The 24,691-nt window shown below is 39.1% G+C and overlaps 3 protein-coding genes across 3 annotated transcripts; all 3 read right to left on the bottom strand.

Moving 5' to 3' along the window:
* Positions 1 to 238: 238 nt before the first annotated feature.
* On the bottom strand, positions 239 to 2,412 carry LOC146323875 (transmembrane protein 275-like). Its single transcript, XM_084722209.1, has one exon. It carries the CDS (start codon positions 2,333 to 2,335, stop codon positions 1,799 to 1,801), a length of 537 nt encoding a protein of 178 aa, XP_084578335.1. The 5' UTR covers positions 2,336 to 2,412; the 3' UTR covers positions 239 to 1,798.
* A 4,766-nt stretch (positions 2,413 to 7,178) lies between these two features.
* Positions 7,179 to 14,840, bottom strand: mknk1 (MAPK interacting serine/threonine kinase 1). The gene is made up of 14 exons (XM_084723014.1): positions 14,685 to 14,840; positions 13,113 to 13,175; positions 12,505 to 12,607; positions 12,289 to 12,387; positions 12,088 to 12,185; positions 11,267 to 11,346; positions 11,103 to 11,176; positions 10,903 to 11,007; positions 10,762 to 10,817; positions 10,572 to 10,667; positions 10,267 to 10,461; positions 8,769 to 8,933; positions 8,560 to 8,603; positions 7,179 to 7,446 (listed from the first exon to the last, which is right to left on the bottom strand). Exons 2-14 carry the CDS (start codon positions 13,164 to 13,166, stop codon positions 7,227 to 7,229), a joined length of 1,389 nt encoding a protein of 462 aa, XP_084579140.1. The 5' UTR covers positions 13,167 to 13,175; positions 14,685 to 14,840; the 3' UTR covers positions 7,179 to 7,226.
* A 591-nt stretch (positions 14,841 to 15,431) lies between these two features.
* mob3c (MOB kinase activator 3C) lies at positions 15,432 to 24,168 on the bottom strand. The gene is made up of 4 exons (XM_084723015.1): positions 23,860 to 24,168; positions 20,151 to 20,762; positions 17,281 to 17,483; positions 15,432 to 15,842 (listed from the first exon to the last, which is right to left on the bottom strand). The coding sequence occupies exons 2-4, from the start codon at positions 20,566 to 20,568 to the stop codon at positions 15,813 to 15,815; spliced, it is 651 nt and encodes a 216-aa protein (XP_084579141.1). The 5' UTR covers positions 20,569 to 20,762; positions 23,860 to 24,168; the 3' UTR covers positions 15,432 to 15,812.
* Positions 24,169 to 24,691: the final 523 nt, after the last annotated feature.

Below are 24,691 nucleotides of genomic sequence, written 5' to 3'. Positions count from 1 at the left end.
AGTAGCTCTAGTGAGATGATTGAAATCTGTACAGAACATTCATTAAACTCTTCATTTCAAGTTAGAAGAACTCATGTTTACAAGTTCTGACACGTTCTAAAAATAAATACTAACAATTTTAAGTTTAATTAACTTGAATGAATACAATTTGTCTATTTGTTATGTTACTGAGAAAGAGATTTCTGTATGATTTTTTTCATGGTGAAATAACTGAAAATCAAACAAGATTTCAGCTTTATTTAAAAAAAAACTGTACCCAAAAAGTGTATTGACTTATGAAGTAACACAACAATACTTCAACATGAGATGCACATTCACTAATTTGTTCCCGAATATCAAATCTGACACAGACCTTTACCAACTCACATCAGCTGATACAAACATTAAAAAAAATCATATATAACAGGTCTGTCAAAGTGTGTGAAAAGCTGTGGCTTAGATTTATGAGGCTTACACAGGAACAGCTTTCCTGACTCAGAGAGGCTTGGCTGGAAACACCACAGTAGATCTATATGATATAAATGCAGGATAATCTGCCTTAACTGCATGTTTTATACAACGAGAAGTATACAGACAGGCACTTGGATTACGGTATCATCTCCTGTTCCTGTTTCTGTACTGGCAAAGTGACGCACACCTTGAAACTGAGCAATAAACACTGAACAATGTAACACACAGTGAACAAACTACAATCAGAGCACAACACATTTCCATCTGTTAACATTTAAGCAATTAAATGTTGGTACCACTTTACAATAAAACTACTAATGATTTATAAATGGTTTATAATTGGGTTTGTAATTAGGTTGTAAACACTTTAAAAATCACTAATACGCTGTTACATCACAGTAGTTAAAAAAGGGCAACAGGGACCTGCTTGCCAAATAGTGAGCTGATGTTTATCTGTACTGTACTGTGTTATAACTTGTTTATAAGTCCTTATTAATGATTTATAAAGCGTAGAGCCTAATCAAAAATGCAATTTTTGGGGCTGGTGCAAATCAATATATCGGCCAATATTCTTTATTTATATAAAATCCAAAGGGATATTAGGGCAATGAAACAGTAAACTTAGACTGGTATGTTTAATAATTACAAATAACTAGAAATTAAATTAGAAAAACACACAAATAGACAAACTTCAATTAAGAAAAATATACATTAAAAATATACATAAAATCCTGGCTATAAAATGAAAATAAATACAAAAAACAATTTGCATTATATTCTGTTCAAATAAATATAAATCCCAGTATAGACTGATATAGCTAACACATGTCTCACATAGCCAGTCAGTGCTATAGCTGGCTGGGTTTGGCTCCACACAGTATCATTCTGCTATAGGGCAAAAAAAACACACTCTGGCTTGTTTGTATCTAAATCTATCTCTAAACCAATTCCAATCGTCTCGGACAGCGATGAGCTCAAGATGCAGTGGCGGTGCTCCTGCAAAAGGCTTGAGGGGAACTTCTTTTGGTGGAGCATTTGCACATCAGGAAACCTGGCCTTAAAACGTTTAAATAACTGCCAAAGAAAAGATAGGAGCTGCTAACTTGTTTCTGTGTTTACAGAAAGGTAGTTAAGGTCGATATTTTGGAGGTTGCTGTTGTTTCCCAGGGACTTTTGAAAATGCAATGCCGCCTGCAGAAAAGTCCAAAGATAGACACCTTCAGAGTTGAAGAGTCAGACTAGTGCTAGTCTCTAATAGTAGTCGTAGTAGTGGTAGTCTTATTGTAAAATGTTACTATACTCAAGAAGAAAGTCCATGCTACGTAGAGGAAGTGTTCAGAGCAGTCTCCTAGAAGTTAAGTCCAATGGCAGCCATGTCAAGCATCTCTGATCTGTGCAGCTCACCGGCTCCATCCTGACAGTGTGCCGGTGGAGCCGGGGCACCCTGGCTGGAGCTGGACTGGTGAGAGGAGGTGTGGGAATTGGTGGGGCTGAGCTGGACAGCCGTAGTGTCCTGCAGGGTGTGCTCGCTCGTCTCCATCTCAAACGCTGCCGTCCCCATCCGCATCAGCCCCCACTTCTCACCTCCTTTAGCATGGCGGGCCATGTGGGCGGGGGGTCTCCTGCTGACCATGCAGCAGGCTGTGAAGAAGGCCAGGGCTATCAGTAAGAGAAGAGGCCCGATGATGATGGGGGGGTTGCTGGTAGGAATGAAGGTCCCAAAGGCGAAAGCTCCCACCAGGGTGATGTTGATGCCAGCCAGCATGATGCAGAGGCCACAGGCGCAGCACAGGGCTGGAGAGGGCAGACTCTGGTGCCGCTGGGCGTGCTGCGAGGAGACTTTCTTGGGAGCAGATGGTCTGGAGGATTTTTCAGGTAGCACCATGTCTCACAGCGAGAAGAGGTGATGATCAGATGACTGACTGATTACTGAACTCATCTCTTCAGAGAGAGACGAAGATAAAGTGGCTGAAGAAGAGGAACAAATGAGTGAGGTGTTAGAGGTTCTGTATTGGGTATGCACAGTAAATACACTGTAAATTAATAAATAAGTTAATAATTAGTGTCCAGGCTGCCTTAAAAATTAAGTTGGTAGAATCTGGAAAGAAATGATTCAAAACAAATAAACTTTGCTACTTAAATAAAGTTCTCAAGTGTCCTTGAGAAACGTGCAGTGTTTTGTTACCGTGGAAACAAGCAACTGCAATTTAAAATGATGTTAGAGGACCTCATTTTTAAGTTCTGAAAGTATAAACAGGAGAAAATTCAAGTTTAATGAACTTGATTTTTTTTAAAAAGAAAATACATTTGCTTAATTCCTGTGTGATTTTTTAGTGTATCAGGCGGGCGATAGATTTATATTATTTATTATTCTGAAAATGAAATTATTGTTGATAAATATCAGCTATAATAATATCTGATTTGTCAGATTATGTCAAAGCATTTAATTTGAATTCTTAGACAAAATGCTCTGTAAAACTGAAGTTATTGATGAACTTTACTAGAAAAAAAATAACGCAACATTTAAAGAGTCAGAACTGTTCTTTGTTTTTGTTGTCACAGTAATGTTAGATTTGTTTAGTTCAGGGCTGTGGAATAAATCATCCATCTTTGCTTACTGTATCTTAGCTTTTCTTACCCTCAGCTGTGCATAAACTGCAGGTTATAAGAGGTATGAACTTCTTTTTCAAAATACAAAAATGTGAAATTATTGGTTATGTTATCGGCATCAGTCATGAGGAGCAGGTAGTATCAGGACTAAAAAAAAATCAACATTGTGCATCCTTGCTTGATACACTTAAAACGTTTCTGTGACATTTGATTTTTCAAACAGTTCCTTCAATATTAATTTCCTCCATAAATGTCACTTATCACACTGAGAAAGGTTTTCACATGCAAACTGCAAGAAATAACACCAAACATGTAATGCATGTGTCAGCACCACTAAAAGTGAAGCTACTCCCAGTGATATCTCAGTCATTATAAAACAAAACATTTATGACTCTAACATCACAAAACCTTTTCCTCTCTAATGGTCACGCTGTCTGACTTGCACAGAAGAGAGAGAGAAAGAGAGAGAAAGAAAAACAACCGCAGAGGAAGATGATTTTGTTGAACTGTCGGTGTCACTTACATCCAGTGGATGGAGTTTGTTCCGTCCTTCAGGTGGTGCAGGAGCCGCGGAGCCTGAGATGATCTCTCCCCTCCGGCAGACGAACACCAGTGAGCCGCTGCTCAGACACCACAGGTTATAATGAATATGGACCACTGGGGGCGCTAAAGAGCTGCGAAACAAATGGTCCAATCAGCGAAGCCACAGTGAGATTAAGCTTTTGCCCTGAAGAAATTAACATCTGTTACACTGAGGGGGAATCTCCGAGCCAAAGACTCAGGATCTTGTTTCTTTAAATCCATGATTAAATTATGATAAAAGTTCATTTGTGAAAATATGTTTTCATTTACTTTCTTAAATCTTGTTTTTATTTATTGTGTACTCATGGGAATATCAATTAAACTGGTGCTTTCTTCATTTCAAGAATGGCTTTCATCTCTTTTTGCATATGAATTCTTCTGTCAGGCATTTTTCTGGGTAAAGGTTTGTTTAATGAGACATGTATATTCATAAATACCAATTAAATGTTATGTTTGTGATATGTACTGAACTGGCAAATGACCTCCCAGATTTTTGCGAGAAGTTTTCTATATAAGACTTAAACATTTCCAGGGTTGACTGTTGCAGTGATAACACAGCAGAACATTTTGACCAGTATGGCTCACATGGTGACAACACAACTTTTCATTTGGCGGTATTGGCCAATTTGCTGACACAATAACTCGGTTTTGAGACATGAATGAAATGTTTTTTGGGTGATTAACCATCTATTGTCTATAGAGTCTTGATGTCCCACAGTTGTGACAATTGCATTTACAGATTAGAGAATGTTTCAAAAAAAAAAAAAAAATCAGCCAAAGCAATGGAGAAAAAAAAAAAAAGATTATAAGATTCAGGTCACACCCTCTGGATCCTTCACACAGTGAAACTGACCTTCACTGAACAAATTCATAGTTACTTCTGTGAAAGAGTTTGCTTACAAATCCTGAATGAGACGTTGCAGTGAAGAGAAAAGGAATACATTGTTTATTAAAATGACACAGATTAGACAGGAGAAGATGTTAAGGATCTTTTTATTGAGAACACAGCATACCAATGAAAATATGCTCCACACAGAGCATTACGCACATGATCCCATATGAGCTCTGACAAATTTCAATCGGTCTCTTGGTAATTGCAGACCAATTACTGGATCTCTTTGAATGCAATTTCAAGGTGATGGGGGGGAAACAAACACGTCCTTTTATGGTTCATAAAGCAGTGAGAGGGCTTTAACATAGCAAGTGGATGTTTCCTAATGTGTCTCTGTCAATTCCTGCCAGCCTATGATGGCCTTTAGTTGCTATAGGGATGAGGTGTCCATGGCAACAGTGTGAAATCAGGGGACTAGTCGTTTAGCGGGCAACACATAAAGTTAACAGGGTTAGGTGAAAGAGAGGTGATAGAGTGCCATCGCTGACCCCATTCAAATATAGATGTGGTCCTCAAGGAATGAAACAAAGAAAAAGATAAAAATATTTCTCAAATATCAGCAACTTAAATCCAAGAAATGCTAAGACAGGAGCCTTAGCCTGGGTAGTCCATTATTCTTTCCATTGGCACATTCAGAACCCAAAATACAAAACTAAACAACATACAAATACTTGTAGAAAAATAAATCCTTTCAATTCCAGTATGCAATCCACTATCTTACTACAAAGTATAACATCAACTATTCACAAATCGTCCTTAACCCTCATTAACTACATACGACCAAATTCATTCAGACTAAAAACACTCTGAGATATCCAATCAGTAAGACGATAAGAAACTAAGTAAGTCTTTTTGGGATGGTGTCACATTTGTACAGTACAAAACGTGCAAGGACATGGTGCAAAAACAAGAGCCTGAGGTAATGTTTAGAGCTCTAATATGAGGTTAAAAAGTTGTTAAAAAACCCTTACAAAATAAATATTACTGTAGGTGTTAAATTCACATTGTTGGACATTTAACAATATAATATTTCCCTTTCAGACAAACTAAATAAGTGACTTGTTTTAAAGTATATTAATGCTACAGATAGCTTGTGTTGAAGTGAAACCATAAATACCAAAGGATCTTCTCTGACTTCAGCATCCAGCCACATTTCTGCACTTTCTGCAAGTTCTATGTAGGGATGTCACGAGACAGCAAAGATGTCTAAATTTCATCTGCCTTTAAATCAAAATAGGAAGAAGAAGAAGATTGCCTATTGGCATCGAAGAATAACATCATGCACAGGATAGCGACAAGTGCAGCGGCAGCGACAGCTCCACCTCAACTTCTCGAAAAGAAAAACAACAACAACAAAAAAAGAGCCAAGCATGGAAGTACTTTGTGTTTGTGGTGGATCATCAGGGAAATTTGTCATAACCAGTATGCAAATGGTGAACACTTCCAATTTAGCGAACTACCCCAAAGACAGACATCCAGATGGTGAGCGAGTTTCAATTCGTATTAATGTTACATTAACAACATATCCAAAGTTTCATCTTTACTCTGAAACACAAGTTACCATTTTTTGTTTGAAACAGATACAATTGCTGTTGACGAATGTTTGCGATGGCTAAACTCTTAAGTATCCTGTGTTCAGGCTAATAAAGTGTAACCACAGCTCATAGCAGTAGGCTACCATCCCAACTCCTTGCCACTTATATCTTCATCTGTCATAAAAAATGTCACCATGTTTGTAAATTTTAACTACTGCTTGCACTCCGACTTGAACTTATATTAAAAGTGCAGCAGCATAAATTACCTTTGCATTACTTTCCAGACATGGACAAAATGCTCCCCTGACAGTGATTTGCATCAGGGTTAGTAAATATTCCCCTCAGTCTCTTGGCCTAGAAGCTCAGAGCAGTTTTTTTTCAGGTGGCTAAGAAAAAGAACAACGGCACCTGCAACTGTTACTACTACATGTCTAGTATCGTGACATCCCCAGTTATATGAAGCCTCCACAGTGGCTTAAATAGAAAAAAAATGGGAGGGGTGGAAAAAAATCAATTTTCAGAGATGGGCTATCTCCTTTAAGTGTAGTCCATTCTCATCATTCCAGCCACATACATCCACACACATACAATGACGTGCTTAAAAAAAAAAGCAAAAAACAAAAGAGAACTCATTCCTTTCCTCCAGTGACTGAGAAGCAGTAAGCTGCATTTAAACAAAAATATTAATCAATCAATCAAAGATACAGCTGCAAAACTGTGCTGCACCTCTGTTATGCTGTGTTTATAATGCTATGTACCGATTAGATGTATAATGCTGGCATTAAGAGTTGTTTCTGCTGTCTTAGGGTCATTGTATATTTCATCATCACTGAATAGAAAATAAATAAATACTTGAACTGTAAAAATTAAATGCAAAGCTCTTCTCAAATTAAATATTTTTAAACTCAGGCAGCTTAAAACAACTCCTGGACAACTCTCAGGAGTTTCAACTGTGTTTTCAATGAGGAGGATTAACCTCTTGGTGCTCAAACTCTGTCTGGATGATAAGATTACTGGCCGTAGGAAAGAGCTTCAACACCAAGAACAATTAGACCTCCTTCTTAAAACAAAACACACACACACACGCGCACACACACACACACACAGAGGCTAAAATCAGTCAGAAAACAATGACGAGAGGACTTGGTACTGGTTCTTCAGGCTGCGAGGTCATCCGATGCAGGAGCGAAGTCCCTGGTGCGGAGGGCATTGGACTGCGCCCGTCTGCGGGCCAGTCTGGAGTTGGAAGGAGGAGAAAGCCTCATGGAGCAAACGATGCCTCCCACATCCTCCTGCTGCTCATCGTGCTGTGATAGCTGCCGGTTGAAGGCGATGGCTTCAGCTGCAAACTGGGTCAGGTCTTTGGTGCTGCTGTTCCTGGAAGAGGATGAATGTTCAGGTTTCTTCTAAAGCTGCAACAATTTATTGATTATAAAGTTTCACCAAGTATTTTGATAGTCATTTAATTGGTTTGAGTATTTTTTTAATTAAAAAAGTCTAAATTCTCTGATTGCAGCTTCTTAAATGTGAATATTTTTTGGTTTCTTTACTCCTCTCTGACAGTAAACAGAATATCTTTGGATTATGAGTAATAATGCATCTCTGCCCAAAAACTAACTGGTGTTAACTACCTGTACTCCTTAGTTTTCCTTCACATACTGAATAAATAATATTAGGTTATATTATTGGTCCCCCCCAATATTTTTGTCTTTTTCACGAATAAGAACCAAAAATTAAAAAAGTTGAATAATTTAATTTTCTCTGCATTTGTGCAGCCTTTTTGATTCACTGTGTCCATGGAAACACCTTTGAACAAATCCATAATGGTTTGGTTTCCTCACACAGAATGGATGATCCATTTACTTTTCTGATCTCCAGCTAAATATGTGCAACTCCAGTATTCAGAGAAGATTAATATTTGGTAATTTGTGATGCAATATATATATGCAACTCAAAGATATTTCGCAATTTCTTTCACACCAACTTGGCTGCAGATTTCTCAGTGTGGTGCAGTTACAAGGAACTTGGGGCAGAGATGTTTTGCAGGATATGACATAAAGGCGTGGAGGCAGTGTTTGTTCGTCACACTTCTTGCTTTGCTTCCTACAATATCAAGCTCTGGCCTGCACTGTCTCACAAAACTTTTTGGCTGTACTGGCTGCCTGCTCCAAATGCCGTGAATAACTCTCTACCTGTATGATTAATTTACTTAAGAAATTTTGAATTCCATATTTTACAATAACAGAACAGGGGCAATAGTCTGGAACCGCATTTTTTCTTTTTTTTTTTTTTCCTTACTTATCCCGACCTGGAAGTTAATAAAATAATCATATGACATGATAACCCTGAATATTTTTACTAATCTGTTCTTCCTGTATACCGTCCTATCAAAAAGTGTCTGTTGTATTAATCTGAAATTATATACAGCATTCTCAGCACTGTAATGTTGTAAAATATGTTAGACTTGACTTTCTAAGCTGTCTGTCGTACCTCTGTAGAACATGAGGAGTTGGAAGACCTCTCTCTGGAGCATTCTATTCAAAAAAAGAAAGAAAGAGAGAGAATGAATAACTGACTTGAAATGACCACTTCCAATAAAGAAAAATATTACTGGATGAGTGATACAGTGGCTTTGTGTCACACAATTTTAGAGCATGTACAGAACAGTTAATCTGGTGCACAGATGTAATGATACCCACCCCCTGCACCCAAGGGTGCTTGAGGACCTGAGCAGCACTGAGGCGCAGAGTTGCATCCCGAACCAACAGCTTGGATATGAGATCCCTGGCGCCCTCTGTGATGTGAGCCCAGTCCTTCTCTGGAAATTCATACTTTCCCTGCTGGATGCTCTCAAACAGGTGACTCTGAGGAGAGAATATCACACAATATCCTGTAAAACTGAAGCACAATGACAACATTCTCCGTTCTAGAAGTCAGAGCAGCATTTGAGTGTTTTCTTACATGAAGCATTCTTTTTGTTCCTAGTGACTTAAAGAACTCACTTAGGTTAGATTAGAGCTGCAACTATTAATCTGTTACAATATATGCAACTATTAATTGATCTTAACTGATTATTAAAATAACAGATTCATTGGCTTGAGTAATTTTTTAGGGGAAAAAAAAAAAGTTTAAATTCTCCGATTTCAGCTTCTTGAATGTGAATATTTTCTGATTTCTTTTGTCCTCTATGAAAGTAAAATAAATATTTTTGGGTTGTGAACAAATCAGACATTTAGAGATGTCATAGCCATAGAGTAGATATGACCAAACTAAGAGGCACATGTACAATGATTGCAGCTGAGTAATACAGCCTTGGCAGGCCAGCACACAGCACTTAAGGGGAAGTACAGCTCACGCCACATACTGACAATGTTTCGTCATTTTCACTTTTTTAGTTTATGGTATATCTCTTCCTACATTTAAGTTGTGAAATCTGCCTTTGTCCGTGTTGGTTTTGGCCTAAACTACTTGTAAATTCAGCCTGCTTCACAGACCAATCCTTAAAGACAAGTAAATGATTTTAATGTTAGCAGCCTGTTATTTATAGCCGATGTACTATCACGTTACTATGCCATATGCCACTAAGCTGTTAGCAAAAGGCAGTGATATAGGTTATAGCGCTGATGACCTGACCTGACCTGACCTCCCCTCTCCTCCCTCACCCTAGAGGGTTTATACAGTATAGCAATGTCATCATGAAGAAACTTATGTTAGGCTTATCGCAAAACATATTAGGAGCATTTTGATGGATGGTCCATCTCAGGCACACTCTGCACAATAATACTTTGAAATGCAAATCAGCACAGCACGGTTTGAGTCAGCGTGGCCAAAAGTGCTAATGGAAAAGCCCTATATGTACCCAGGATTTTTTGTTAATGATATGAATACCTGCTGTGGTCAATTAGCTAGATCTTAGACATCAAATGAGTGAACACAGATCAATGAGGCAGCAACAGTAATGATGAAAGAACAGACATGTTGCTGCTGTTGCTGTTGTAAAACATGAAAGCATTCTTGTCATAGCTTCCAGGCCAAAACAGTACATCATGCCTGTGACATTGTGAAATAACAATGTATCAGTGTGATGACAGGGGAAGCACTCTGTACCTTTGTGTAAGCAGTGCAAACGCTGTAGGAAGAGGAGTGTCAGCTGAGATGGACACTGATCGAGCACAGACGCTGACCGGGTGAGCATACCTGGCAGGTTCTGCAGGTTTCTCCACGGTCCCAGCCACAGTCGGTGCCACAGTGGCCTGTGAAGGGGGGGCTGCCGCTCAGCAGGATGTAGAGGATGACCCCGAGACTCCAAAGGTCACAGCGCTTGTCGTAGAAGGAGGCCTCATCAGTGAACACCTCCACTACTTCTGGAGCCATGTACTCTGCTGAGCCACACTAAGAGAAAGCAAAAACACAAAACAAACAGTGAAGAATCAAATAACTGTTATGCATTTGATTGATTATGTTTCTGTGTATGTGCTATGAATTTAACACTGGACTGTTACCGGTGTGGTAAGCTCTGGAGTCGTTATGGGCGTACAGGCACTGCTGAGCTTCACTCCACTTCCCAAGTCAAAATCACAGATCTTCACTGGTGACACCTGGATAGAAAGATGGAGAAAATTATTATCCTGTATACCTCTAGGAACAACTAATGTCGCTCTGAAAGCTTCCTGTCCTTTAAAAGTCACTTACCCGGTCGGTGTACTCACAAAGGATGTTCTCCAGCTTAAGGTCTCTATGGGCAATGCCTGCAGAAAAGCACATTGTCACCATGACAAAGTAAAAATAAAAAGTCACAGCTAGACTCTCATAGCTGTTTCGATGCCGACCTACCTTTTGTGTGTAGGAAATCAAGAGCTTGGGCAATATCCCTGACCACCTTACTGGCCTCCAGTTCGTCAAAGTGCTTTCGGTTCTGGATGTGTGTAAGAATGGAGCCTGACGGACAGGAAGACAATCACTTGTGAGTGAATGAGTCATCTGGACAAGTTAAGTATATGCAAATGTAATTAGAGTTATTAATTTATTCTTACCTCCACGCAGTTTTTCAAATACCAAATAGAAGCAGGAACTATCTTCAAAGAACTGGATCAATTCCAAAATGTTCCTGCATCAAGACATTTCCTAATGGTAAGAATCCATTTCATTCTGCAATCTCATTTAGTTAAAACATTTCTCATACTAAACGTTCACTAACCTGTTTCCTTGACACTGGTAGAGAGTCTCCACTTCTCGAAACACTCGGCTGCGGCTGTGTCCTGCACTCTTTTCTATTATCTATGTGAAACAAAAACAGACTGAGCACTATTAGTTGCCATACATTTGGGTTTCACAGCATTAAGTTTTCTTTGAATTAGGGATGAGCAATTTTAACAATTTTAAGAGGCAATATTTGTTAAAGGTGAAATGGGTGTTAAAAGACAATTTTAAATTGAATATTGTCATACTGTAGAAATATCCTGGCCTTCACATCATATTCTGCTGATTTAAGAAAACATCTCGATGTCTGCAAAAATCACATCATAATAATTTTAATATGTTAAAATGAGAATAATGATGTATAAAATTATCATTGCCTCTCGTATCACAAATCATACTGCAATTACAGTTTAAGTCAAACTAATCACAATTAGGTATTTTTTCAACGTATATAGTAGGGTGAGATTCCCAGTATAAGTGTTAATGTAAAGATACATTAAAAGGTTTGTAAATGCTTGCAGAATTCACCTTAAGTATTCATGCAAATAAATGTATCTAAAAGTATTTCCACAGCTTTCTGTGTCAAGGCTCTCCATCAGGTACAACAAGCCTGATTTTGCTAATGTGATGTTAATTTGGTAAAGTCATACACATTTTACATCCTAAAACCCATAAAGTACAGAACAACGTTTTAAAAACTCTGAGAAACAACATTCAACAAGCTGTTTCAGCATTGCCTCAACTGTAGTGAAACATTTTAAAACTTCTTCAAATGTTTTGTTTTTTGTAGAGTGCTGCCCACAAAATATAGTTACTCACCTTCACAGCGAACTCCTGTCCATTCTGCAGACTTATGCATCCTTGAACTTTAGCATAAGCCCCCTGACCCAGCACCTCATCTGTCAGTTTGTACAGATCTGAAGAAGATGTAACATATGAGACTACAGTATGTGTCTATGGTACCTGTTGAATAAAATTTATGCTATGCCATATGTAACACAATAATATCAGCTTCATTACCATCAAAAGTGCCTGTGAAGCTGTCTGTTGCCCTTGTTCTTTTCTTCTTCTTTCTTTTGGCTACATCTGGGATGTTTACTGGCTGGCTTTTCTCAATTTCTGTAGTAATACATAAGAATCAATATGCAAGCAAATTAGTTAAAACAGCACTTTGGCAGTGTGTATACCATAATTCATAATGCAATGCTTCAGAAGCTCCAAAAAAATCTGCTGTACCTGCTGGGCCTTGGGAAAGGTGCTGTCTTTCCTCTGAAGCGATTCCATTCTCCTGAATTGCCCCGCAGCTCTGCCCCACCTGGCCCACAGCCAGGGAGTTACCCTGTAACATAGAGGAGGAGGCCACATGGAGGGGGGGAGAGGGAGTGAGAGTGTGAGGGTAGCCAGAAAAATCAGGTGGTGCGCAGTAGTAAAAGAACAAGAAAGAATGTATAATTCTCCACTTTGTTTTCAGTGTCAAATGGTGAAAACACTTCTAACTTTCTAAAACATGTTAAAGAACAAAAAAGATCCACTGTATGGTACTGTGCACTACAGCCTAGCTCATTATCTTCCCCTATGGCATCATGCCAAAACACTGACCTGATGAGAATACGGGAAACGCCACGACAGGCCTTATCTCATCCTGGATATTACCAGAAGCATTTACACAAACCAGTCATAGTACATGAGTCATGGAGAATGATGAAACTTCTCCATTTCTGAGCAGATAACCTTGACATTAGTCTGTAGCCTGCTTTCTGGCAGCTTGATCATAACCCACACAACATGTTTCAGGAAGTTAGAGGTTGTGAAATCACCAGTATTATCAACAGTTTAGATCCTACCTGGAGAGAGTGCCGGAAGGCTTGCAACTCTGTCATCACGCTGTGCCTCACCATATCTGCCAACTGAGAATAACATCACAAACAGTGAGTTTGTCTGGAACATATTGCAAAAATATACACAATAACAAGTCATTTTAAAGTACAGCTGCAACTAACAATTATTTTGTTGTTTAATTGTTAAGTAGTTTAATGATATCGGAAAATAGTGAAAATTGTGGATCACTGTTTCCAAAATCCCAAGGTGATAGCCTTAAATGTCTTGTTTTGTCCAAAACCCAAAGATACTCAGTTTACTGTCATACTGGACTAAATAACAAACAAAATATTCACATCCAAGAAGCTGGAATCAAATAATTTTGACTTTTTTCATCTTAAAAATGACTAAAACCAATTATCAAACCAGATGATGATAAATATATCAGGTGACAAATTAATGAATTGCTGCAGCTTTAGCTTAACGTGGTGAACAAGTCAAAGTATAGCAATAAACAATAGAAACAGAAGTCCAAAAAGTCCATTTCTTGAAGGTTTTTTTTCTTCTTTCACTCTCGGATGTTTGTTTCGGCTTGTTTGTGGTTACTGAATAACAGAATAGCCGCAGAAAGTTCAAGTCCAGTCTGTTATGGTAGGTTAGCGTAGCATTCGGTCGTGTCCAGAAGGGAAACCTTGATTTGCGAAACTCTCGCGAGATTTATACGGGATATGGTTTATAAGTTTTTTTTCCCCTTGTACATATTGTATGGATTAGTTACATTTTATAATGGGACAACGCACTGGTTGAGATCTGGGTGGGTTTAGGGACTGTAAACACTTGGCTAAGGTAAGGTAATGCTCATGGTTTGGGTTTAAATAGTAGCGACTATTTTATTAGCCTTCGGCCAAATAAAAGGTATGCTAGGTAAGTGAAAGCATTTGACTGCTGTAAGCACGTTAGCATTTAGCCAAATATACCTGTATAACAACTCAAAGTGATAACGCTAATAGATATTCTTATAAAACTGGATGGTTAGCAAGTGTGTACCGACAGCTAACTAGTCTGTCTGCAAGGGAAACCCAAACCCGCGAAAGATCTCGAGAGAGTGATTAATTTAACCCAAATAACTACATTTCTGTAAGTCTAACCGGTGTTACCTATCCATTGACCTACCCAGATTTTAACCACAGTGCCGTTAGATCATAAACTATAATTACTTTTTACAAGGTGCACAATGAAGAAACACTCCGTGTAAACCTCGCGAGAGTTTTGGAAATCAAAGGTTCCCTTCTAGACGTGAGTAGCCACGTCGTTACTCAACATTAGCACAGTTACTACACAAACTAGACACCCTTGCAAACAAGGATAATTGTATAAAATAGTAACCACACTATTGTTAAAATAAAAACTTAAGGTAGCGTTAACTGTTGTCTGTGCAATCTGACGTAATGTCATTGTCGTTAGCCCCAGCTAACGAGCAACATCCCTTAGCTAACTACCTCCTCCCAGCGATTAAACACTACTCGCCAATTTGTATTTACAGAAAGGTAAAGTCTCGTTAAAATGGAAAATATAAATGCAGAGTAAACCCTTCTAACCTGGACCAGGTGTCCAAACCAGCCAAATCCCCTCTGTCAAAGCCTCTGACGGCTGAGGTAAGCGTCCATTGCTAGCTGAAATCCATCAGTCAAACAACCAGTGACGCACAGGGCGCGAAAGCACATAAACAGATGTTTGCTCCGCCCTCCTCTGCATACCTCCTTCTCCCATTCGTCAAAAACACGACTGTCACTGCTACGTCACTTCATTTGATTCCTCGCCACACCCCAATCCACGTAGTGGGGATTTTTTGTGCATGATGATGACCCTTATTTGCATTGGAGAGGTTTGGCAGGCCAGCACACAGCACTTAAGGGGAAGTGCAGCTCACGCCACATACCGACAATATTTCGTCACTTTCACTTTTTTAGTTTATGGTTTATCTCTTTCCACATTTAAGTTGTGAAATCTGCCTTTGTCTGTGTTAGTTTTGGTCTAAAACTACTTGTAAATTCAGCCTGCTTAACAGACCAATCCTTAAAGACAAGTAAATGATTTTAAACAACAGCTACTGTGATAACCATTGCTGTCAACGTAAAGGAACTTAGGTTCATTAGAATCATTATTTATGATATATGTTTCAACTTTATGACTTAAAAGCTCATGAGCTCATCAAAGTTGGAATAAAGACTTAAAATTCAGGGAAATTTGACCACTTGACACCCCATTTCATTCCAAAATCATGACACAAAGTTTTACATATTTTTGTGGTTCAATCTAGTGCATAAAAACACACAAAACATGGATCATTTTAGGCTGCATTTTTTTATGTTCAAACTATAAAAACACTAACATAAAATAAAAAAAACAAACAAACATTCATTCAACAAAACAAGACTCAACACTGTATATAAAAAGGTCAAACATAAAACATATACAGGAGGAAAGAAAAAAACATGAGCATGAGTACAGGAGATGTAGTATTATAAACTAATACAAAGTCCTATAATGATGGCATCAAACACATCAAGAACTGTGGTAAGTTAGTGAACCTTCCCAGTTATGCTTAGAAAACCATTCATACAACTTTATGTAAAATTGTTCTTTGTTTTGAGTGTTTTGAAGCCAATGAGTTCTCACGGGGCTCAGATAACGTCATGTAAACTCCTTTGTCCATGTGGTTTTGTTTAATTGCATATCTTCTCGGTCATCTCTTTCTGTAGGAAAAGAAAACAAAGGACACGTTTAACACATCAAATTCATATTGTATGAGGAGATGAATGTTTAGTATAAAATGCAGTCTTTCAACATTAAGAATATAAAAACTGTTGCACTGTAAAATCATACAGGAATTCAAACTACACATAACTACAGCAGTTAGCACTACACATAAATATACAAGTTTTATTTATTCAAATGAATTAAACTTCTAACTTAAATTCATGAGTTGAATGAATGTACAGTGCAGTGTTCAGTCAATCCCAGCATTCACTGTTTGCCAGTTAGAACTCTCCTGAGATCCTTCTGTTTTACAGTTTATATAAACACATATGATGGAAACTTGCTGTGTCTTCATTACACTTTAAGATAAATAAATTAACTGGGAGCAGTTTTGCATGTTGTTTCGGTGCCAGTGCTGGAACAAAGTAGTTCCATAAAGGAGCAGCTGCAGCTGTAAAATCTCTTCAAACTGAGACAGTGTGAAAGGAATTTAAATTTGTATGTAATGTTTGTCAGTGTGACTAAAAAGTTGTTCAATTCTACTTAACATCTTAGTCTTATTGAACATGTTTTGTCAAGTACAACTGAATTAATTTTGGTTGAGAAGAAAGGTTTATGTTTTGAATTGTTACAAAATTATCTCAACCTGTCCTTTCAAATTCAGTCAACTTAAAAATTTTATGCAGACTGGACACTAACCTTATTTTTTTACAGTGTGCTTCTATAGGACCAACAGCAAAAATAATTGTATTGGGTGCAAAAGATGGGAAAATAAAACAGGGTCTGTTTCCAAGGTTTATCTTTTCTGCAGTTGTGGACATAAATGTCTCATGCCTGTTTCACTCTGCGAGGGGAATTACACAGCCCAGGCTTCATGATGATGATAACTGAACCCTCTTATTGATGCTCGGGGCACCATTCTCCATCTGCTCACATGTGATGGAGGTCCCTTTGTCGTTAAAAATAATTTATACAAACTCTGCCTCATTACATGACTGCACATAGTCAGCTACTTCTCTTATGAGGGTTGTTGTTTCAAACAAATTAACAAGTTTCTTTCATTGTTATAAATTGGATGAAAAAGTGAATGCTGGTTGCATTCCTAAAATTCAAATGAAAAAATATTCTTATCTCCAGGAGAACAAGATTCATGTGTTATACGTGCACTGAGTGATAATGCAGTCTGTGTGGCTTCAGTAGACAAAGATTGCTGTTATTTTCTTTGACCTGCATGCGCACTAGCCAGGAAAACACACTGACACGAAGATCACCGAGCATGCTGCACAACAAGGTTACAGATGGCAGCACAGTTGATATTTTCTGTTAGACTGAGTTAGGAGAGTGACACTGACAACGCTCCCAGTACAAAACATCAATCTGATCCTCCCTGTCTTCACACTCACACATCTGAGGTCACACACACTATTGTCTCACCAGGGGCTCTAGTTCAGAGTGATCAATGAGGTTGAACTCTGAGATGAAGTAGTAGTAGTGCTTGTAGCAGGTATTGATGTGCGCCTCTGCACCCATGCTGCAGATGCTGTCAAAGTGATGGATGTAAACATGCACAAACACCCTGAAGAGGCGGCTCAGGATCTTCTTGCACACCTGCTGGAAGTTCTTGGGGAAAGGTACACCTAGTGGGAAGAAAGGGAAAAAACAGTTGTGAGATTTGATTAGACCTGAATAAAGAGTAACTTTTTTCTATAATTGAAACCATAATTTAGCAGATGTCCTCAACAGCACTGATCTTTGAGTACTAGTGTCTTAATGAAATCTGATTTGCATGGATGATATACTTCAGTCATTCTGAACACAACCTCTTTTCAGGTACTGGGTTTATAAATGTGGACATGCAAAGGAAAAGGTAGGACTGGAAATAATCCATTGCACCTTTATTCAAAAATACATAATAACACAATTTTCAGTTGCATGAGGCTTCACTCAGTCCAAAAATTGCTTCTAGGCTTTGTGTGAACTGACAAAAGGCTCTTGTAGCTGAAATACTCTCTTTTTATATACTTGAAAATAACGGCACAGTATAGAGCGGTTGTTCTCAGCCAGGGGTACATGTACCCCAGGGGGTGTTTCTGTAGTTACTGTGGAGTAGCTCAGCCTATTTGACAGGATAGAAATGAACTATTTTTATCAAAAAAGAGAGAGAGAAAAAGATTATCCACATATTTGTATTCAGGAGCAAAAATAAAGACACAAATAGAATTACAAATTGGTGTGAGCCTCATCTTTTTGCATATTTGCAAAATCAAATTCAGTGTCCTGCTGAGGTCTGAATCTCATTATTATATACTGTGATATGTATATTTGATGACTATGTGATGTTTTCTGTTTGTGGAAAGTGCATTTTGTGTACTATATGTTTAATTTGTGTGTAATCACTTAAATGGAGCTGCCCAAGGATGGAAAATGAATTTCAGTGAATACTAACAACAAAGTTGTATCATATCATATCGTATTGTGTTGTATCATATTGTATCATATTGTATTATACTGTATTGTAATTTACCATATCATATCGAATTTACTGCCACAGTAACAAACAGAATAAAAAAAGTTGTGCAAAAGCTATCAGCAATCGATAAATGGTAGTAATTTATAAGTAAAATTGACTAAATCCACTGAAGAAAAATCAAAGGCTGAACCACTGCCAGTTGCATGATCACTATGTCTTGTATGAACTGATGTGTCTGAGAGTCACCAATGCTACTGTGTTTTTTCAGCAATGAAAAACAATCAAACAATTCCTTGAAGCTATCCCATCTATGGGAAAGGACATAGTAATGAGGGATACTTGAGCCCTTCTGATAGTCTGTGGGGGTAAGGCTGGCAATCTCTGGAGCTCATTGTTCCACGTCTTATGATTACTCTATCTATCCGTTTTCTGTCCCTGTTTAATTCTGCTCAGGGTCCAGGGGGATTGTGGACTCATTAGGCAAAAGGTAGGAAACCCCCCTGGACAAATTTGCAGTCTATCACAGGTTAACAAATAGACAAAACCCATTCAGTCCTCAGGGAAAATTAAGCCACATTTCCACTGCAGGAACTTTCCCAAGAGACTAAGAACCTTTGGAGGAGCTCTGTGATTCCACCACAGGAGCCAGGGTCTAAATTAAGTCCATGGGACCTTATTTCACCCCCCAAAGGATAGTTCTTTCTAAAAGTCCACTTGGGATTTGCAGTGCTGACATTTCTGAGGTAGAATCTAGAAGGGCACCCTAGACCTGTTAAAGATCTTGCAAGAGTGGTCATTTTAATGCAAACCATGATCTTTCTCTAATCTGAACCAGGTGTTTTTGTCTGTAAATCTAAGCAGATCTTAGCCACAGCATTGTCGCATAATAAATCATAATAAGTTTGTACAAAGTGCACCACAAGGAAATAGCACATGCAAATCTCTCTTGAGTTTTGCAAGTTTAGGATGCTCACTGCAAACTAGTTTGTTTTTTGTTTATTGTGCTTTGACACATCAACATGGACTCATAGGAAAAAGCATGTGACTGATGGGCCAACCGAGGATGACAATGTTGTTGTTGTTTAGACGCAACAGTCGTAGTTTTTTCATACATCAGCAGACTAATTCATACCCCAAGACAGAGAGGGCGCCAGTTTGATTGGCTTACCACGATATTCTTGCCCTACGCCTCACTAGGTCTAGAGAAGTGGAGCTGAACTAGATCAAATTGGCTCTGCAGTAAGCACTACTTGGACTAATTTGCCTGATCTTTGCGGGTTTTTAGACTGCAGTTGAAAGCAGAGAAAAATGGGCTGATGGAATCTTTTAGTTCCTTGAAAAGTAGTTCCAACGACTAAAAGTTCCAGTTACTTTGGGTGGAAACACAGCTTTAGAGTTTATATATCAGTTCTGGTTCCCTCCTGCATGTCTCTGGACTGTAAGAGGAAACTTGAGCTCCCAGAGGAAAATCATATCAAATCTACGCAGAGAGCCCCCTGAATGGTTCAAACACAAGACCATTTTGGTTTCAGTGCAAACTACTGAGCTCGCTTCTCCATTGTGCATGAAATTCTCACATCTAATAAATGCTGATTGCCCAATCTGGTGCTGAGATAAAATAACACCACAGTCACCCATTCAATCTCTTTTAAATGTCAACCTCATTGTTTCATTAACCTCAGCTTGAACTTTATCGTCTAATTCAAGATGTTAATGAAGGGGAACAGTACCGCACTCCAGGCTGACACTTCAGCACTGATGAAGCACAACATCAGTGCAGGCAGCAATCAGTCATGTATTATGTTAGACACTCAATAATAGTCTCCTCACACACCTACTCTGGTGGGGAAGATGTCTTCATTATTGATGAGCGACTCTATCCAGTCCATCAGCAGGTTCATGTACTTGAGAGCGGGCAGCTTGGTGGGTTTCTTGTAGTCATCACCATCCTGCCACCTGTACTCGTACCTCAGCCCCCCGGACATGATGGGACACGAGCGCTCGGTGCAGAACTCGCTCATCGTGCCGTAGATCAAGTTGATCCTGTTAAAGAAATCCACCACGTGAACAGCAATCCAGTCGCTGATGTTCTCTCCTTCTGGCAGCTGAACCACTTTCCTCAGGTCCAAGCCGGACTTGAGCGAGGCCTGGGCCTTCTTGTAGAGTTCAAAGCGCTGGGTGCCCGGCTCAAACCGCTTCCTCGGTCTGAATGTTTTGTCTTTACTGAAGACTTGTCCAAGACACAACGCCATTGACTCAGTCGTTTCCCCTGAGATAAGGGGAGAATAATCTCTCCACAATAATAATTAGTTTGGAGTTGGATAAAGTGTGACCTTCCTGAGAGATGAAACCAGACTGGTTTCAGCTCGGAAATCAGGTCACCGGGGGTCAGCGTCTGTCATGAAAAGATTGCAGGGAGCTCTTATTTTCAGATGGCGGGATGTTTCTGTAAAGCACAACAACAAGAGAAGTCAGAAGGTTATTCGTTTCCTGTCAATCCAATGCTCCAGGCCAGAATGACCCTAAATTGCATATGACCAAGACATCAGAGGTATAACTACAAAACCATGGCCTAGATATCATTGTCAGAGGGTTTACAAAGGGGTTTTGCAAAAAAGTAAAACATCTGTCTTTAAACAACACAAAGTAAGTAGGCATGACATTAAGTTTCAAACATTTTCAAGAACTAGACTGAGAACTCGTGTAGGCAAACGGCACAGAAAACGGCATGTTTCCCTCAAACTATAGTCAAACCAGAGATTGAATCAAGTCATTATTTTGCAAGTCACAAGTAAGTCTCAATTCCTGCAAGTCAGCACAGACAAATACCAACCCTACAAACACAGCATGTCGCTGCAACATTGTGATTCTGATGTTCGTTGATTTATAAGGTAGTGATGTTCCAGCGAAATGACACTTAAAATGCGTGGCTGCAGCATTTCAGCAATGACCACGCAAACATCTGGGCAAAATAAAGTGTTAAGTGTTGAATTAACATCAGTCGTTTCAGTATGAATGAATTGATTCAGGGCACATTTTTCAAATAACACTTTTTAGTTTTTGGTCTTGAGGGAAGGTATCAATTATTTTCATCTCAAAAGGCTCAAATCGAGGTGAAGTCACTGGTCATTGGTGTTACAGTACAAGTCAAGGTTCAAGTCTTTCTGAATTTTGACAAGTCAGGTCTAAAGTCATCAGATTTGTTATTTGAGTCTGACTCAAGTCCATGTCATGTGACTCAAGTCCACCCCTCTGGGTCAAACCAGTGAGCTCATCCCAAATGTGACATTATTTCCTCCACTGCTCTGTGTGACCAGCACGACCTTATCACAAGACTTTCAGCAGCAACCACTTTTAAAAATAGCAACGGTTTCAGTTGGTTGTGGCAAAAATTCAGGCCACTACAGTCAAGCATAATTGAGAAAATGAATGGCATGCTGTGACTCCCTAAAGATGAAACAATTCCAGAGAGAACTGCGGGAGAAAATGTCCACAGTATAATGCTTGCTGTGCTCAGATACAGCACTACGAGCCTCATTCAAAACGGATGTAAAAGTAGATGCTATGACAAACAAGTTTGTTGTAAAAATACTGAACATGTCAACTGACATCAGTTCCTCTTCTGGTAAATGAGTCTTGCTATATGAAACACAAACAGTACATTACTCAGATGATTAAATCCTGATTGCTATTACAGTTTTTCACAGTTGCTTAAACCTGCATAATGAAACTGGTCTTCATCATCATCATCTTCTTAGCAGAGCAGATGTCCTCGCTTGCAAATGTGTATACACTTCTTTATTGGTTTCACACATTTTTCACACCCTTTTTAAAAATAGATCACACAAATCTCATATAAAGACCCAAAACTCTATTGGACTGAATGTATTAAACAAAATATCTTCTCACGTGTGATAGAAATTATTTGTATAAGGCTGTCATTGTAATTTTGTTCCTAATGACTTGACTGGCTAAATAAAGGTAAAATAAAATTTATAAATGTATAATTATGAGAAAACTTTCTTTAAAAATTTCTCTTCTTGTACAGTGTTTCAACAGGGTGTCTTTAAAAAAAAAAGTGTAAAAAAGTGCAGGTGCAGAGTGCAGCAGTGTTTGTTATCTGTAATAAAATCGTGTTTGGAGAAAAGAATACAATTCATGCTGTGAAATGCTTGCTTTCCTTTCTTGCCACATAAGTCAAATTATATAACTATGTAATGGCACAGGCACATAGCATACATTGGTTCATATTGATAGCTGTATTTTGGTGTCTATTGTGTAATAATTGATTGAAAGAATGCATTACTGTAGTTTGACCACAAGTTGTGTTGTTTGCTGGAAGTATTTGCTTTTGTTGCATATTTTAAATGCATGAGCATTTTGCAAACAGAATAAGATGGCCAACAACTTTGTACAATGTAACCTCTGAATGGACTAATGTGTTCAAGCATCTCAAAGATAAAACTACACACTGATCATGAACATGACCTCACAGCATGGTTATTACAATAACAATACAACAGTATTAACTGGGTAGGTAATTATAGTGGATAGTTTATTAGAAGTAAAATCTGGGTTTGTCACATAAATGAAAGGGTTACATTTCACTGTATCACACTTGTAAAGCTCCACAAACTGAGTTGTGTGTTTCCATTCAGTACTTTGGAAGACTGTAGCATATTTTGCCTCCACAGATTTGACACTGCAGTCACATTCAAGTGACTGTGGTTGCAACATGATACTATATCCGCGTTTGTGTCCCATTTTGAACTGCCGGTCTCAACGTTTCCTGTGGTTGTTGACTCAGATTAGCAGAAGTTTCTGTCTCTGGATTATTATCTGTTCTCACATAGACCAAGCACTGATATGAGTGTTTGTTTTGAACTTTTGTTGACTGCACAGGCTGCTCAGAGGTCTGTTGAGCTTTGAGTTTTGCTTGGGTCTGTTCACTCGGATGAATTTGAGGAAACTCATGATTTACAGCATTTGATATATGAGAAGGGTACTTTTTCTTTCCACTAGCTTTCACAGTCTGCCTGATCTCAGCTCAAAACTCACCACTGGGGGACCATGAATACGTGGTCATGAGATAGCTCTGAATGTGTCCAAAACAAAAGGGCTTCTGAGGAGGGCTCAGAGTTATAGTGTTTCATTCAGGGAGACAAAGCTTCAGACAAACATTTAACGGTGACACTCTTAGTTACTGAAGTCAGCAGCGGTTTGTACAAAAAGTGACAGTATGTGGGAGAGAGTGACTTAAATATTGATCACTTTATGTCTCTCCGCTGCATGCCTCAACAGCTTCAGACTGAAGCATGTCTGATCACGCACCGTTGGCATGCTTTCATGGTTGTTATGGAATCTGGCTCTGACACTTCAGACCTACAAAAGTCCTCTCAACACATAAATGAGGAAGAAAAAGGAAAGCAGTGCAAGCTGAAGTAAGCAGAAGCAAAGACAAGAAGAATCTGAGGAAGAGAAAAAAAAAATCCCCCCCAAAAATCCAAGACATTACAGAATGGAAAAATCTGTCTGCACTGTACCTGGCTGAAGTCCTGCAGCGGAGGGTCTGGTATGTGTTAGAAAGTCGTGGGAAGTTCAGGGAGGATTCAGGCGCCCCTCTGGAGGACAGATCCAGCTCCTCTGCCCCCCTCTAGCTCTTTTGGATCCTCTTCTGGCCACTAACAGACCGAGAGGCTCCGACTTTACTCTGCAACACTGACAACACAGTGAAGGGAGAAAAAAGTTGTTTGGCTCCTCTTCCTGTGGATGATGTCACATCCTCACTTTGTCTACTGGGCTCTGCAGTCTGTGTGAGTGTGTGTCTGTGCCTGTACGTGGGTGTGTGTGTGGAGGACCTATAAATTGAAAGAGTAGAAGGGCTCGAAAAAGGCCCCACTCAGCCCTCCCTCTTTCCCATTTTTTTCCCTTTCTTCTTATCCTGCAGGCAGAGCAGCCAGCCCACTTGTCCCACCAAAGCCCGGCCCTCTGGTAAAGGTCCTGAGAAAACAACCCCTCCTCTTAAGCCACATTTAGAGGACAGAAGGAGCAGAATGATCCCACAAACATTTCTGGATGCTTGGCAGTCCATGTCGCTCTTTTTTTTTTCCTTTGTGAAGACTCAATAACATGTCATTTAAATTCTTGGCCTTTTTAAGATATTGTCGTTGAACTCGGAGCTTACCCTTAAATAGAGAAAGTGCTACAAATCATGAACAAACAAGGCATGACTGACTGGAGCTGTATATTTCCCAGTGCCCTTCGGGGCTGAGGGTTCTTATGATAGCTGCGCTGACTGATCCCTTTGTCTTGACGGTGAATGGGTGCCACTAAAATGACGAGGGTGTCGGTTTCTCTGCTGTATAATGGCACACA

The sequence above is a fragment of the Lutjanus erythropterus genome, chromosome 7, assembly GCF_056507025.1.
Source record: "Lutjanus erythropterus isolate fLutEry1 chromosome 7, fLutEry1.hap2, whole genome shotgun sequence".
NCBI classification, from domain to species: domain Eukaryota; kingdom Metazoa; phylum Chordata; class Actinopteri; order Lutjaniformes; family Lutjanidae; genus Lutjanus; species Lutjanus erythropterus.
This window is presented reverse-complemented; position numbering and strand designations above follow the sequence as displayed.